Source organism: Ictidomys tridecemlineatus, chromosome 6 (assembly GCF_052094955.1).
Source record: "Ictidomys tridecemlineatus isolate mIctTri1 chromosome 6, mIctTri1.hap1, whole genome shotgun sequence".
NCBI lineage: Eukaryota > Metazoa > Chordata > Mammalia > Rodentia > Sciuridae > Ictidomys > Ictidomys tridecemlineatus.
Window position 1 is genome coordinate 14,432,414 of NC_135482.1, and position 13,888 is coordinate 14,446,301.

Consider the following 13,888-nt stretch of genomic DNA (forward strand, 5'->3'; position numbering starts at 1 on the left):
CTTCTAGCCTCTAGGAATTACTATTCTACTCTTTTCTACCTTGAAATAACTCTTTAGTTTATAAGAAAGAACATATGGTATTTGAGAGAGAACATATGGCATTTGTTTTTCTTTGTATGTCTTATTTAACTTAAAATAATGTCCTTGAGTTCCATGCTTTTTGACCTAAACAACAGAATTTCATTCTTTTTGCAGCTGAACAATGTTGCACTGTGTACATATACCACATTTTCCTAATCCATTCATCCAGTGATAGACACCTAGGTTGATCCACATCTTGGTTACTGTAAATAGTGCTGCAACAAACACAGGCATGCAGGTATCTCTTTGATATGCTAATTTCATTTCCTTTGGATAGACACCCACAATGGGATAACTGATCACATGGTAGATCTATTTTTATTTTTATGAGGCACCTCCTTACTGGAGAACCCCAACTTAAATGAAGAAATACAATAACCACAATCTTACATCTCTAGTGAGTTCTCCACCTTTTCTTGGACTATATGCCATCAGTTCTTTTCCTCTTTTGAATCATAAATACCACTCCTCTTCTTTGCTTATATACAGTTCCTTAAAAACAAACTAAAACAAAAAACAACCTTCCCTTGACCTCACTACCATTTTATTTCATGCATGGTCACTCCTCTATTAAAAACTCTTCATTAGCTTCTTATGACTTTTAAAAGCCAAATTCTTACCATGGCTTTTACGTTTGATCAGATTTCAGGCCCTGACAACTTCTCCAGCCTCTCTCTTTGGCCTGTGATACTGACTTAACTGAACAAAACTGCTTATTTTTAAGTCTCCACTCTTTCACTTATAATGCTTCCAAGATTCCTTCAGGATGTAATATGTATCAGTACTTGATCTTTCTTAATTGCCATGTAATACCCCATTGTATGACTACAGCACATTTAAGAAATCTTATCATTGGTTGATGTTCCTTTGTAGTTTTTCTCCTTTTTGGCGCTTATAAATAATGCTGGCATTTATATAAAAGTTTTTGGGTGGACTTTTGTTTGCATTTTTCTTGGCTAGATACCCAGGAGCAGAATTCTAGATTATAAGGTAAATTGGTTTAACCATTCAAGGAACTGCTGGGCTGTTTACCAAAAATGCTGCAGCTGCAACATCGTGCATTCTCCCTATAGCACATAAAGATTCTAATGTCCCCATATTGTCTTGACTTTTGATTATAGCCACCCTCGTGGGTAACAAGTGGACTCTCACTAAGATACCTACTACTAAACATAAGTCCTCTCAAACTGAAGCCCTACACCATATTATATTAAACTCAACAGCTCCTCTGACTATCTACCCATTCATTCCAGCCAAACAGACTAGTCTCTGTTTCTCACAGATGCTGTGGAGGCTCCTCTTAAGCACTCTGAGTAAGCCATACTTTCTGCATCGTTTTCATCTTAGTTCAACTCTTTACGCTTAAAATCCAGTTTATGTCTGGGTGGGCATCTCTGACCACCTGTAACATCCCTCTTACCAACAGTATTTTATTTCTAATTATGCATGTGCCATGCTTCTAAATATACTGTTTCTTCTCTGTAAAATTAGATTACCACCCCTCAAATCCACATTCACTCCCGCCCAACCAGCACGATAAGGGGAGTGATTTTATCTTAAAATTCCTCCTATTAGCCAGATGGGTGGAGTAGCACATGCCTATAATCCCAGAGACTTGGGAGAGGCAAGAGTACCGCAAGTTTGAGTCCAGCCTGGAAAATGTAGCAAGACCTTGTCTCTAAAAACAAAAAGGATTAGGGATGTAGCTCAGTGGTAAAGCACCCCTGGGTTCAATTCCCAGGACTACCACTTAAAAAAAAAAAGTTATAATTCCCTGTATTGGCAAAATCTAGCAAAGCACACAATTATACAAAGTAAAAACATGATAGTTGGCAATAAAAATTCAATCTTAAAAATGGTGCTTTTTAACTTTTTTTTTAACATGTGAAATATAACCAATTATTAAATGTTAAACAATTACCTTTAAAAATGCTGGAAGCAGCCTCCATTTTTCCTGTGAACCAAACAAAAAGAATATCAGAACTCTATGCCAGCACCATAATACTTTCATATGAAGTTATAAAAACTTTATCACAGTGAGCAAAACAAAGCAAAACAAAAAGATTTTAAAATTATAACCCCTTTTATGGAAATAGTGTGTGTGTATACACATACATGCATTCAAATGTATGTATATACACATAAATATATATCATAGATGGCCTAAACATACTAACATTTAATCTCTTCCTGATGACTCAAGATTCCAAATATTTTTCACACTTTATTCTCATGATACTTCCTTAGTAAATGAGGTTGGCTTGTTTGAGAAAGGAATAGTAAGTTTTAGAAGCTGGTGGGGGAGTGGGTCTCAGGCCTCAAAGGGAGTCTTCCTTTCTCCCTCCCATTCTCTCTGCACTGGTGCCAGGTTAGAGCACACCTCAAGGATGTGGAAGGGTGGCACATATGGCATTTGCTTCTCTAGTAAATGATTCTAACCGTCACGCTTCTTGAGTTTTGGGGCACTGGACTATTGCTTACCATGATAGTCTCTTTTCACATATGGCATCTTATTTGTTAATGGAAATGCTGACATATGGTTACAGTTGAGTCTAAGGTCACACTACACAATTCCTGAGGAAGGATCATGTAGAACCTCAGAGCAAAATCTGGCTTTCACTCTGGTGACCTGAGACGCACTGGAAGGCTCTGAGCAGAAGAGTGATGATCTGGTTCACCTTAACTGATCACTCCTGCTACCAGTTTAAGAATAAGCAAGATTAAAAGCAAGAAGATCACTTGGTGTCTGATTGCCACAATCCAACCTGGTAACAACAAGTAGTGAGTAATTATTAGTTTGGAGACAAGCTTTCAGTTACAGCCAACAGGACTCGATAAAATGGAGTCAAAATCAATACCTTGTTTTCTGGCCTGAGCAGATGGAGGAACAGGGCCACCAGACTAGAGCTACTGATGGAGTCGAGGATACAGGGAACCTTGCAAGAGCAGCAGGCTTAGTTGTGGAGAAGCAATGGGAGTTTGGTTAGGGGGAAATTTGGTTTGAGATATGCATCACACATTCCAGTGAAACATGGAGTAGGCAACGCATGGTCTGAATTTGGGAGCAGAGTAGTCAGTCTGGAGGTGTAAGTTAAGGATAGATTAGCAAACAGGTTGTAATTAAAACCATAAGAGTGGAAATGGAAAGGAGCTCCACAAAGTGAGAACAAGAACACTCCAACATCTACAGATGGAGACTGAGGAGTGGCCAGCAGGGGAAGCAGACAAACCGAAGATGGTAGAAACATTTTTAAGAAAGGAGTCAGCCAGGCCGAGCATATTGTTACACGTCTGTAATCATACTGAGGACCACAAGTTCAAAGTCAGCCCCTGCAACTTAGTGAAGCCCTACACACCCTGGCAAGACCGTATTTCAAAATTTAAAAAAAAAGGTTTGGGGATGTGGTTCAGTGGTTAAATGCCCCTGGGTTCAATTCCTGGTACCAAAGAAAAGAAGAAAAAAAGGAGTCAGCCAAACCAATCTATAATGAAAGAACTCAAAAGTTGACAGGGTGGGGGGAAGAATAGAAAAGGATCATAGGTTAATGGAACTGTTCTATAACATGTATTGGACAATAGTTATTTGAGTAATTATCAAAACTAATGTAATTGAAGACTTAATAATAAATTATATGTAAATATTAAAAAGAACAAGGAGGAGACTCACAACTAACAAAAGATGAATCGTGTCCTCCTAAAATCCTTATGTTGAATTCTAACCCCTAGTACCTCAGAATGTGAGTTTTATTTAGAAATTCGGTTGTTACAGATGTAATAGTTCAGATGAGGTCACTAGGGTGAGACCTAATTCAACTTGGCTGATCTCCACAAAGGAGACATGACTAAGGACAGTATCATGTGAAGATGAAGGCAGAGATCAGGACAAAGTTTCTACAAGCCAGGGATCCAAAGATTGCCAGCAAACTACCGGAGGCTAGATGAGAGGCATGGAACAGATTCTCCACCCAGACTACAAAAGGAATCAACTCTGCTATGACTTCAGGTCTCCAGAACTGTGAGAAATTAAATTTCAGTTGCTCAAGCTATGCTTCTGTGGGACTCTGTTATAGCAATCCTACAAATTAATCCAGTCCCTCATGTTCCTATTCCCACATCTCAAATTTCTCCCCCACCCCACTCTCCACCCAATCTCATACCCACTTCCTCACATCCCAAAGCCAAATCATTGGTCAGAGGCTGATGATCTGCCACAACTATTGTCTTCCAATCTCCTCCAGAAGATAGGAAACCTCATCCCATTTCTGTTCCCCCCACTCCTGGATACTCAGCCTATATATTTTTATTGATGTGTTCTTTAAAATCATGGCACTGTTACATATTTCCATTTAAAAACAAAACCTCCCTTGGCCCAGCAGCCTCTCCCTTACTTTCTTCCTTTCAGCTACCGCTTCCTGAACAGTCTACGCCGAGCTACTCTCCCTCTCTTCCCACTCCTGTATCCCAGGGCTGCCAGATTCTGACTCAGCTGCCTGCAAGGAGGCTGACAGAGGTACCAACTCCAAGGGCACTCACTCCCTTCAGACCCTCCACAGCCATACTGACCACAGCCTTCTGCGACACCTCCTTCTCTGACCTCTTTCCTCCCTACTGGGCCTCTTCCTACGCTTTCCTCTGCCTACCCTGCACATGTGGTATTTGTCAAGGTGTTTGGTCAGAGTTTGACCCCTGGAGAATCCTTCCTCCTTCTCAAGTACGGCTGGACATGCAAGATCTCACACATTTGTTGAGCTTCCCCACCCGACCTTACACTCCTTCCCCCAGCTCCAAATGTAAATTCTTCCAAGGGCAGTGGCTCTATCTACCTACCTTGTTAAGCATTGAGCCTGGCATGGAAAAGACCCTCAATAAATACTGAATGAATAAATGAACGATATAAGTGAATATCAGTGCTTTGGTGATGGATATTGACCTGTGCACTCTACTGACTGGACACAGACATCTTACGGATTCAGAGGCCACTCAAACTCAGTATGCCCCAAATTAAATTAAATGCAAAGATAATATTCAGCAGTATAAAATCAATAAAGTGGAGCTGGGGCTGTAGCTCAGTGGCAGAGTGCTTGCTTAGGACACACGAGGCACTGAGTTCAATCCTTAGCACCACATAAAATAAACAAACAAAATAAAGCATATTGTCCATTTGCAACTAAAATAAATAAAAATTTTTTTTAAAAAATCAGTAAAGTGGCTCAAGCAGTAGCGTGCTCGCCTGGCATGCGTGCGGCCCAGGTTCGATCCTCAGCACCACATACAAACAAAGATGTTGTGTCTGCCGAAAACTGAAAAATAAATATTAAAAAATTCTCTCTCTCTCTCCCTCTCTCTGTTAAAAAAAATGAAAAAAAATCCTATTAAAAAAACAGTAAAGTGTCACTTAAAAATGCCATTCTAGCCAAATACTTCTAATTTGTCAAAGGCAATAAAAAGTTATTCACATATTCATTCACTCAATAAGAACATTAAGAACTGAGGGCACAGCACAGACTAAGATAAGGAAAATTCTGACAGGAAGAAAAACAAGAAACCATTAGTGTTAAGAAACAATAGGAGGTTCTTCTCCTGAGAGGACCCATTCTCTCCCTCAAGAGTGTCCCCTTTCCCCTTCTTATCCCTTCAATAAACTTATGTCTGTTACTCTGAAAAAAAGAAAGGAAGGAACGAAGGATGGATGGATGGGATTCCCATGGCAGCAGACAGCAAGGAAATCTAATGTCTTCTGGGACAGTCACAGGAATGAAATTTCTGATTTGTATATATTTAGAAAACAGAACTCTTAAGATGTAATATGGATTGGATGCAGGAAACAGAGTTATTATTCCTAAATAAGAAAAAAGGAATTGTGGTACTGGTAGTTTGCAAGTTCAGTCAAGAAATACAAACTTACCAGGCTTATTTCCTCAGTCTAGTTAGCAGTGAACTATGAAGACTCTGGAGTCAGGCTGACCAAGACCAAATTCTACATCAGCCAGTTACCAGCCTTTTAACACTGGACTATTTATCTAACTACTGTAGAACACTAGTAAAACAAGTAAAAACAGCACTTAAAAAGATTAAATAATATAATACATATTATGGCTAAACAGAGACTGACACATTGTAGGGGATCAGTAACAGCAAAATTAAAATCCAGTATTGCCTAATGACAGATAACAGTGTGCTGTAGGCACTCAGATTCAATCTGATGGAATGATCATTAACCAACTTTATTAAGCTTCGAATAATTATAAAGAGGTTCTTAGAATTCAGTGCTTGCTGAGCTCCCACCCCACTCACACTCATACCCCCAGCTCCAAATGCAACAGAATCACTGATCATGTTGCTTTCCCGTTTAAACCCTTTAAATGCTCTATAGCTTCCAGGGAGAGGGTCCAAGTTCCTTCAGATGTCTAACAATATATTTCATAATTAGAACCCTTACATATCCTTCATTTCTTATTCCCCTCTTTTTATTCACTCTAGAACCACCAGATTTATTTCAGTTCCTCAACTGATGGTTTTGCTGTGGGGTTTCAAGCACCCTGTTCGGGTTACCTGGAATCTCTTCCTGGACTATCTACTTTCCCATTCCAAGCCAATGAAGATTTTGAAGGTCAAAAAGGCTATGATAATGTTGCTGAAAGCTCCATCCTTGTCCCTAATGCCAACCCAATAACAAGGACGCAGCTTTGTGAAAAAGGAAAAAGGTTTATTGTTTTGCTAGCAAAGGAAAAACACAGAGGACTCCGGTCCCAAAGGCTGTGATTCTGTCCATCTGCAAGAATATGGAACTTTTATAGAAGTGATTCAGAGAAAATGAGATCAGGGAGGAGAGATCAGGAAGTAGTAGTTTAGGAAAAAGAAAACCAGGGAGAAGTTTAGGGAAAAGAAGATTGGGGAAAAGAAACCACGTAATTTTCAAAACCACAAGGAATACAGTCAAAACACCAAGGTGAACCCGTTACAATAAGAGCCATTCCAGAAAATAAAAATGGCAACAGGTGCACCTCATTGGGCAGCTTGCTGTATGAAAGTTATCCTTAACTCTGAAATTCTGATTAAGTTATAGGGCTTTCCCTCAGAAAACAAGAAACATTTTGGATAAATATTCAGGGCGTTTGCAAAGTGCCTTGCAGCACAAACTTTAACTCTAGGTTAAAAGGAATTATGACTACCCTGGGTTGACACGACTTGGTTTTACCACTACAGCAGCTGAGGGGCTTCATGAAAATAGCCTAAACGCCCCTGGACCTCAGTGCACTTCTCTGTAAACCCGTGAAGATGTAACTGATCCCCCAGGGTGAATGCGAGGTCCAATCTTTGCCGATGCACACATATACTGTAAGAGCTCCATCCAGAGGACCAAACGCACTGCTTCTCAGGCCCGGACGCTGCAAACAGCTCCGGATTCAGTCCCTTCACCGGCACGCGGACGCCGGATCGGGAAAAAGGCTCGCACGCGCGGACCTCTGAGCATGCGCAGAACCTCTGAGCATGCGCAGAAGCCGCTATTCCGCCCCTCCGAAACCACGGCTCTCCGGGAAACGCCTCCTCAGATGTCTCCCGGCCCCTTCCGCTCGCCACACTCCGTCACTTACCTCTACAGTCGGGATCGGCGCTGCCAGCTGCTCCGGGGTCAGGTTTCCAAATTCCTCCGCTAGCACTTCCATGTCGGTCACGACAAAAGAAGAAACGGACAAAACCTTCACGCACGCCTGCACCGCCCCAAACTGCAGCACGCCTTAACAGCGGTCCTCGGTGGCCTAAACTGTCCCCGCCGCGTACGTTCAACCGAGGCACGTCAGAAAGGTTCCGCCTGTTCTCGACTGAACTTGGGGAGGAAACCGGATGTGACCGAGGCCGAGCCTGGAAACTGCGCCCTCTGGTGTAGGTCGGAAGTCTTACCTTAATAATCCTCAACCCGAGCTTACAGGATATGGCCAATTCTCCAATAATGGAGACCAACAAAAATGTGAACTGATAATTTGCGCAACCTGAATTACTGAGGCAGAGAATTTACTTCACTAAGCCCAAAACTGCATTATGGAAGGATGAGAAACTTCCCAAAGGCTAGTAATAGAGTCGGTTAAATTAGTGATGATGCCTTTGGGCATTAAGGTATAACAGGACAGTAGTAAGTTCCCAAGGTACTAGACCTGTGATCTGGGAGTAAATTACTAGCACATGGAGGGAGTAGTATAAAAAGATGACATTTAAATCAGTAGCGGGAATCCACGAAATGACATTGGAACAGCAGAGCCATTTGGGAGAAAAATACATCTGAGTGTACTTTTAATATGTCCTATATGAATTAAATATCTCAGTGTTAAAAAACAGGTCTAGAAGAAACTAAGCTTATGTATTCCTAACGTTGAGTTGGCAAAGAACTTCAGGGATGGCAACAAATCATACAGGATTTGATGAAAAGGCTTCTTAAACATGATTTTATGATTCCATGAAAAATTAAAAATTTTCCAAAATATTGTATCCACGAATAGAGTATTTAAAAAAAGTTTGTCTCCCTAAAATAAACTAATATAAGTCAATAGGAAAAATTCCCATTAGAAAAAAACAAAAGATACCAATAATTGCTTAATGGATAGTTGCAATCTGGGAAGGGGTAAAAGTTCTAGATGGTGTTGATGTTACACAACAATGTGAATGTGTTTAATCTGCTGAACTATACACCATTTTTAATGGTGAAAATAGGAAGTTTCATGAATGTCTGACCACGATGTTATGAAAATTTGTGAATATATAAGCCTTGCACTAAGTTAGACTTATTTCTGAATTAGCTACTTAAATTTCAATGCTTGTGAAAGTACTGTGTTGATGGACATCTGAAAATAAGTGAAGAAAAATAAATGAAGAATCAGCCTTGCCCTCAAAGTTCTTCAATTTTCTTAGAGACAAGATACATTTGTATATGATTCTTGTGAATTACCAGAAAGCACCCTATTTAGAGTCTAGCAGGGAAGGGACTATGATTGTGATTTATATAAGATAGTATCTCAAGGGTGGCTGAGTTGCATTGGCTCCCTGCTCCAAAGTCCTTTTTTCTTTCCACCATCAGAGTGGGTCTCCAACTTCTGCAGTATCAGAATTGCCTGGAGAGCATGTTAAGACAAGTTCAGCTTTATAATTTGTAGCTTGCCGCTGCTATCACTCAATACCACAATCCTCTGATTATGTGTCTGGTTCTCCAGAGAGCTTCACCAGGAACCTTCTTGTCTCTATATTCCTGGGTTCTACCCAATTGTTTGTTCCTGAATAAATTTGTATTGAATAAATTATTTGAAAGCAAAAATTCAATGAGTGATAACAAATTTGATATTCACTTTTTTTGTCCTGATTTTTAAAGTTTTCTATTGAAAAGTAGGAGATTGGTAGTAGTCCTAAAGTCCTCCTTGGTGACAGTTGGCTGACAGTGACTGGAGTGTTGGCCATTACACCATAGCTACCTTAATCACTTGCAATCCATCCTGCGTTACACCTGCACCCCAGGTCAAATTCATGCCTTCTCTCTGATTCCCTAAAAGGCTGGATTTTTAAAACAAAAAACTAAGAACAGTCTTGTGATTTGTTTTCTGCTGTCACTGATGTTTTGAATAGAGGACCAAGATATCCTAGAGGGAAAAAATGGTTAACATCTTGGCACACGCTGCCATCACTTACATATAAAATGTTATGGTAGCCATATGAGAAGTAAACCAATGCATGGGACAGAGGTAGGAGAATGGGGGGAGGCACTGGTGATGGAAGAGCAAGGAAAAGGAGAAGGCAGAAGTGTCCCCGCTGGCTCTGGAATATAAGGGAAAGCTTCCAGTTACCAAGTGTGACTCCTTGCCAAGCATTGGAATCTACCCTTTATAAACATGTTCTCTAGTCAAATGGTCAATCCCTGGGGCATAAATATGGTTATCCCCACTTGACAAGTGAAAGACTAAGATTCATAGTGGTTAAGCAATATTTGCCCAAGTACATTTGGAATTTAAGTCCATAATTATCTGACCACTGTAGTTAATACTACAATGAAAGCATGGGGAGACGGATCAATGGCATTTCAACAGTCAACAACAGCATGAGGGCTTTAAAGTACATTCTACCACATCCAGGTAACTGAGAATGGTTCTCATGTAGGGCATGTCAAGGGACATGTCTATAGATGCTGCTAGAAAGATCCAGGAGAGCCAGGCTTTAATTGGCTTTAATCCATGTTAAAGAAATTGGACCTTGTTCTGAGAAGCCTCAACATGAAGATAATAGAGAAAAAATATATACCTTCTCTGAAAGGTTAATAAGATAGGTACTTGTCACTCCGTTTTTCTGTATGCTTAACAAAACACTGTTGAAATCTTGAGAACTGTTTGCTAATCTTGTTCCCAGAAGGTGCTGTCCCCAACTGCCAAACTGCAGAATGCACTCCCTCACTCGGTTGCAGGCAAACCGCCCACTGGCCCTGACCCATCAATGAACTTCCCTCCCTGCCCTCTCCAAGAAAAGTATATAAGCTCTGCTTAAGCTGTTCTCAGGGCTCTCTCTGCTCTATTCAAGTGAGCTCTGAGCCCCAGCATGCTGGTCCCCCAATAAACCCCTTGCTGTTGCATGAGACAGTCTCTTGGTGGTCTCTTCCTCCGACGCTCGCCCGACCTTTACTGAGTAGCCTCAACATGAAGATAATAGAGAAAAAATATATACCTTCTCTTCTTAAACCTTGGTTCAGACTAGATTGTGTTCAGTCTTGATTTCTACACCTGGATAAATTTAAATATATAGAACTGGAGAAGACCAGAAGCAGCATCAGAGAAAGGATTCAACACTGAAAAGGCAAGGATAGAAAGGGTCCCTGCATTCTGTCATTTCACAAACAGCAAGGTAAGAGAGAATGTGGACCAAAGTTTCTAAGTACTGTAAGCAGAGAATATTTTGCATTTTGAGCAAGACTTGTAAGTTCAAAAATCTTCAGCTGCCTGCCATTCCCACAGTCTTCTGAAAAGTTTTGCTTTACATGATGTGTCCTTATCATCCTGTGAAAACCAGTAGGGCCATGTATCCCCCACAGACAGCCCCATAAGCTAGATCTGAGAGGGCCAAGGACATTTATCATGAGAACCTTACCCAACGCAGGGACATGTTCATAGTAACTAGTGGCAAACAAACTCAATCAGATTCTCTGTTGGGACATTTTCAATTAAGATACACAGAAAGGAAGGACAGAAACAGAAGTTGAGAAGTAAATGCCAAGTCAGCATTTGGTAGCATCTTAACACTGAGAAATGCTTCTTGTTGGATGCTCGGAGGAGCCACTATAACAGGTAGATAAGAGCACTCATTCAAGAGTTAGACTCCTTCCTTAGGTTCACTTAGCAGATCTGTGACCTTGGGCAAGTTCCTTAGCCTCTGAGTCTCATTTTGCATATATGAAAATGTCACTCTGCCTGAAAGCAAGTTGGTAGTTATATAATTTATATATAGAGTATTTAGGAAGTCCATGACATATGGTAAGTGCTCAGTGGCTATTATTATTACATTCTAAAAGATATATTATATTCAGCTTTTCCAGCACACCTGAAATTGCAACTGCTGAGACAGGATTACCTGGTTTCTTTTATTCTTCATAAAGCCTTATAAAAACTCTGTTTCTTTCCTTTGAAATCTGAAAGAGATGAACGAAGTAAGCTTAGAATTTACAAGAAAAAGTCATTCCAAAAATAGTGAATGACAGGAAACAAGCTATAATACAAAGAAATTTTTGAAATTTTAGATGGAATCATGAAGGATAAAGTCATAATTGGTTACTAGTGAAATTAAAACACATTGTGTTTTGTCACTGTCCTTTGAAGTTGGCATCAAGGACAACAACCACAGCCCTCCACCTACCCTTGAGTTTCTCTGCCAATGACAATATTGGGCTTAATGAACCGTGACTCTGATGAGATATGATAATTTTTGTTCTTATGTAGCTAAGTACTTAATCATTGCATCTCAAAGTACTAAAACCCTTTGAAGCTTGAAAGAGATTTAGGACTCATAAATTATAGTTACTATAATGTATTCTGAATACATTATACTTTAGAGTTTGCAGACAATTTCAAATACATCTCATTTGATCCTCAGAATACTTCTGTGAGGTAAACAGGTTGTCTGGTAGACGTGTAGGATAGAAAACTCAGATTCAGGGAGATTAAAAGACTGACTTGGGTTCGCATACCTATTAAGTTGTAGAAGTAACTCAAACTCAGATCTCATGACCCCCAGTCCCATGCTACTTTTTACCGAGCAATGAGTGGACAGCTTTGGAACTTAACACCCCTAGAAGGCTGAACTTTGATTCTGAGAAAGATACAAGTGAGAAGTTTAAAAAAAAAAAAGCTTGCACAAAAGGTGTCCCTCCACATGCCCATAGCATCCTTGGCTAATCAACCATAGAACCCCATTAATTATCCTGAACCTGGCTTCAAAGTTCCCTCCACAAAGTGTTCTAGGGAATTACCACCAAAGGTCAGAGAAGGCACCAGTTTTCAACTTATTTCCCTAAAAAGAAAGTTTACTGGGGCTCATTCAAGGAAGCTAGAAAGAACTGAGGCAGAGACTAACTAATGCTTACCAATATGCAAGCCAATATCTTTCTCCTGGGCACATGTGCAGCCTCCCTTGCAGTCAAATAAGGCCATATGATTGAATACTGCCAGTGGGACATGAGTAGAAATGGAAAATCCTTTTCTTTCTCCATCTATTCAGTGAATGGAGAGAATTCTGAAGATCTGAAGACTACAGTAGAGTCTCAAAATGGATGAAAGTTGGGTCTCTGGATGGCTGAATGGAGTAGGTGTACCTCCATTTCTTTTTTTGTTTTTGTTTTTTTTTTTTAGTTCTCATTTATTTTATTGGATTGTATGGAGATATTTTGAAAGAGGAGAGTTGGGGGGGGGATTCTGGGACAGGGGCCATTTTCACTACTTGCAGAAGGCTGTCACTGATTCAAGAAGACTCAAGGAGACACCAGGACTCCCTCACTGAGTGGAAAGGTTTTCATTTATTTATTTCAGAGAATATCTGGGTCCATACTTTGTAGCACGCTGAGGGCTTTTCTGGTTCCTTTGAACTATGATCGCTTATTTGGAGGCCACAGAGACTTTAGAGCAGTTCATCCACACATTCTAATAAAGGTTCACTTCTACATCCTTCCTTTTTTTTTTTTTAAAGAGAAAGTGAGAGAGGAGAGAGAGTGAGAGAAAGAGAGAGAATTTTTAATATTTATTTTTTAGTTCTTGGCGGACACAACATCTTTGTTGGTATGTGGTGCTGAGGATCGAACCCGGGCCGCACGCATGCCAGGCAAGCGCGCTACCGCTTGAGCCACATCCCCAGCCCCACTTCTACATCCTTCCTTAGGAATTATTCTTTTAAAAAATCACTTTCAGAAATACTGCTGTATTGTGTGGTCTGCTCATACAAATTTCTTTTTTTTTCTTTTTTTTTTAAAGAGAGAGTGAGAGAGGAGAGACGAGAGAGAGAGAGAGAGAGAGAGAGAGAGAGAGAGAGAGAGAGAGAGAGAATTTTTTCGGGCCGCACGCATGCCAGGCGAGCGCGCTACTGCTTGAGCCACAGCCCCAGCCCCATACAAATTTCTTAAGAACTTCATGACTGGTGGTTTTGGTGGGTTTCTTTTTCTGCTCCTCAGCAGGAAAATCCCAAATAGGTTGACTTTAGTGGGATCCCAGGAATATAAGAGTCAACTATCTATTAGAGCCTGGGTGCTTGATCTAGACTCACTCAAATAAATGTCATCATCTGGAACTTTAAGTTT

The 13,888-nt window shown here is 40.4% G+C and overlaps 1 protein-coding gene across 2 annotated transcripts in view; it reads right to left on the reverse strand.

Annotated features, from left to right (window-relative positions):
* The window catches only part of Polr3b (RNA polymerase III subunit B), a 126,359-nt gene extending 118,427 nt beyond the window's left edge, over positions 1 to 7,932 (reverse strand). For both annotated transcript variants that reach the window (XM_078052896.1, XM_078052895.1), the window contains exons 1-2: positions 7,677 to 7,932; positions 2,003 to 2,035 (exon numbers count right to left, since the gene is read on the reverse strand). In XM_078052896.1, the coding sequence (XP_077909022.1) occupies positions 2,003 to 2,035; positions 7,677 to 7,748 (105 nt within the window). In that variant the 5' untranslated portion in view covers positions 7,749 to 7,932. The remainder of the gene's footprint in view (positions 1 to 2,002; positions 2,036 to 7,676) is intronic.
* Between the last annotated feature and the right edge of the window lie 5,956 nt (positions 7,933 to 13,888).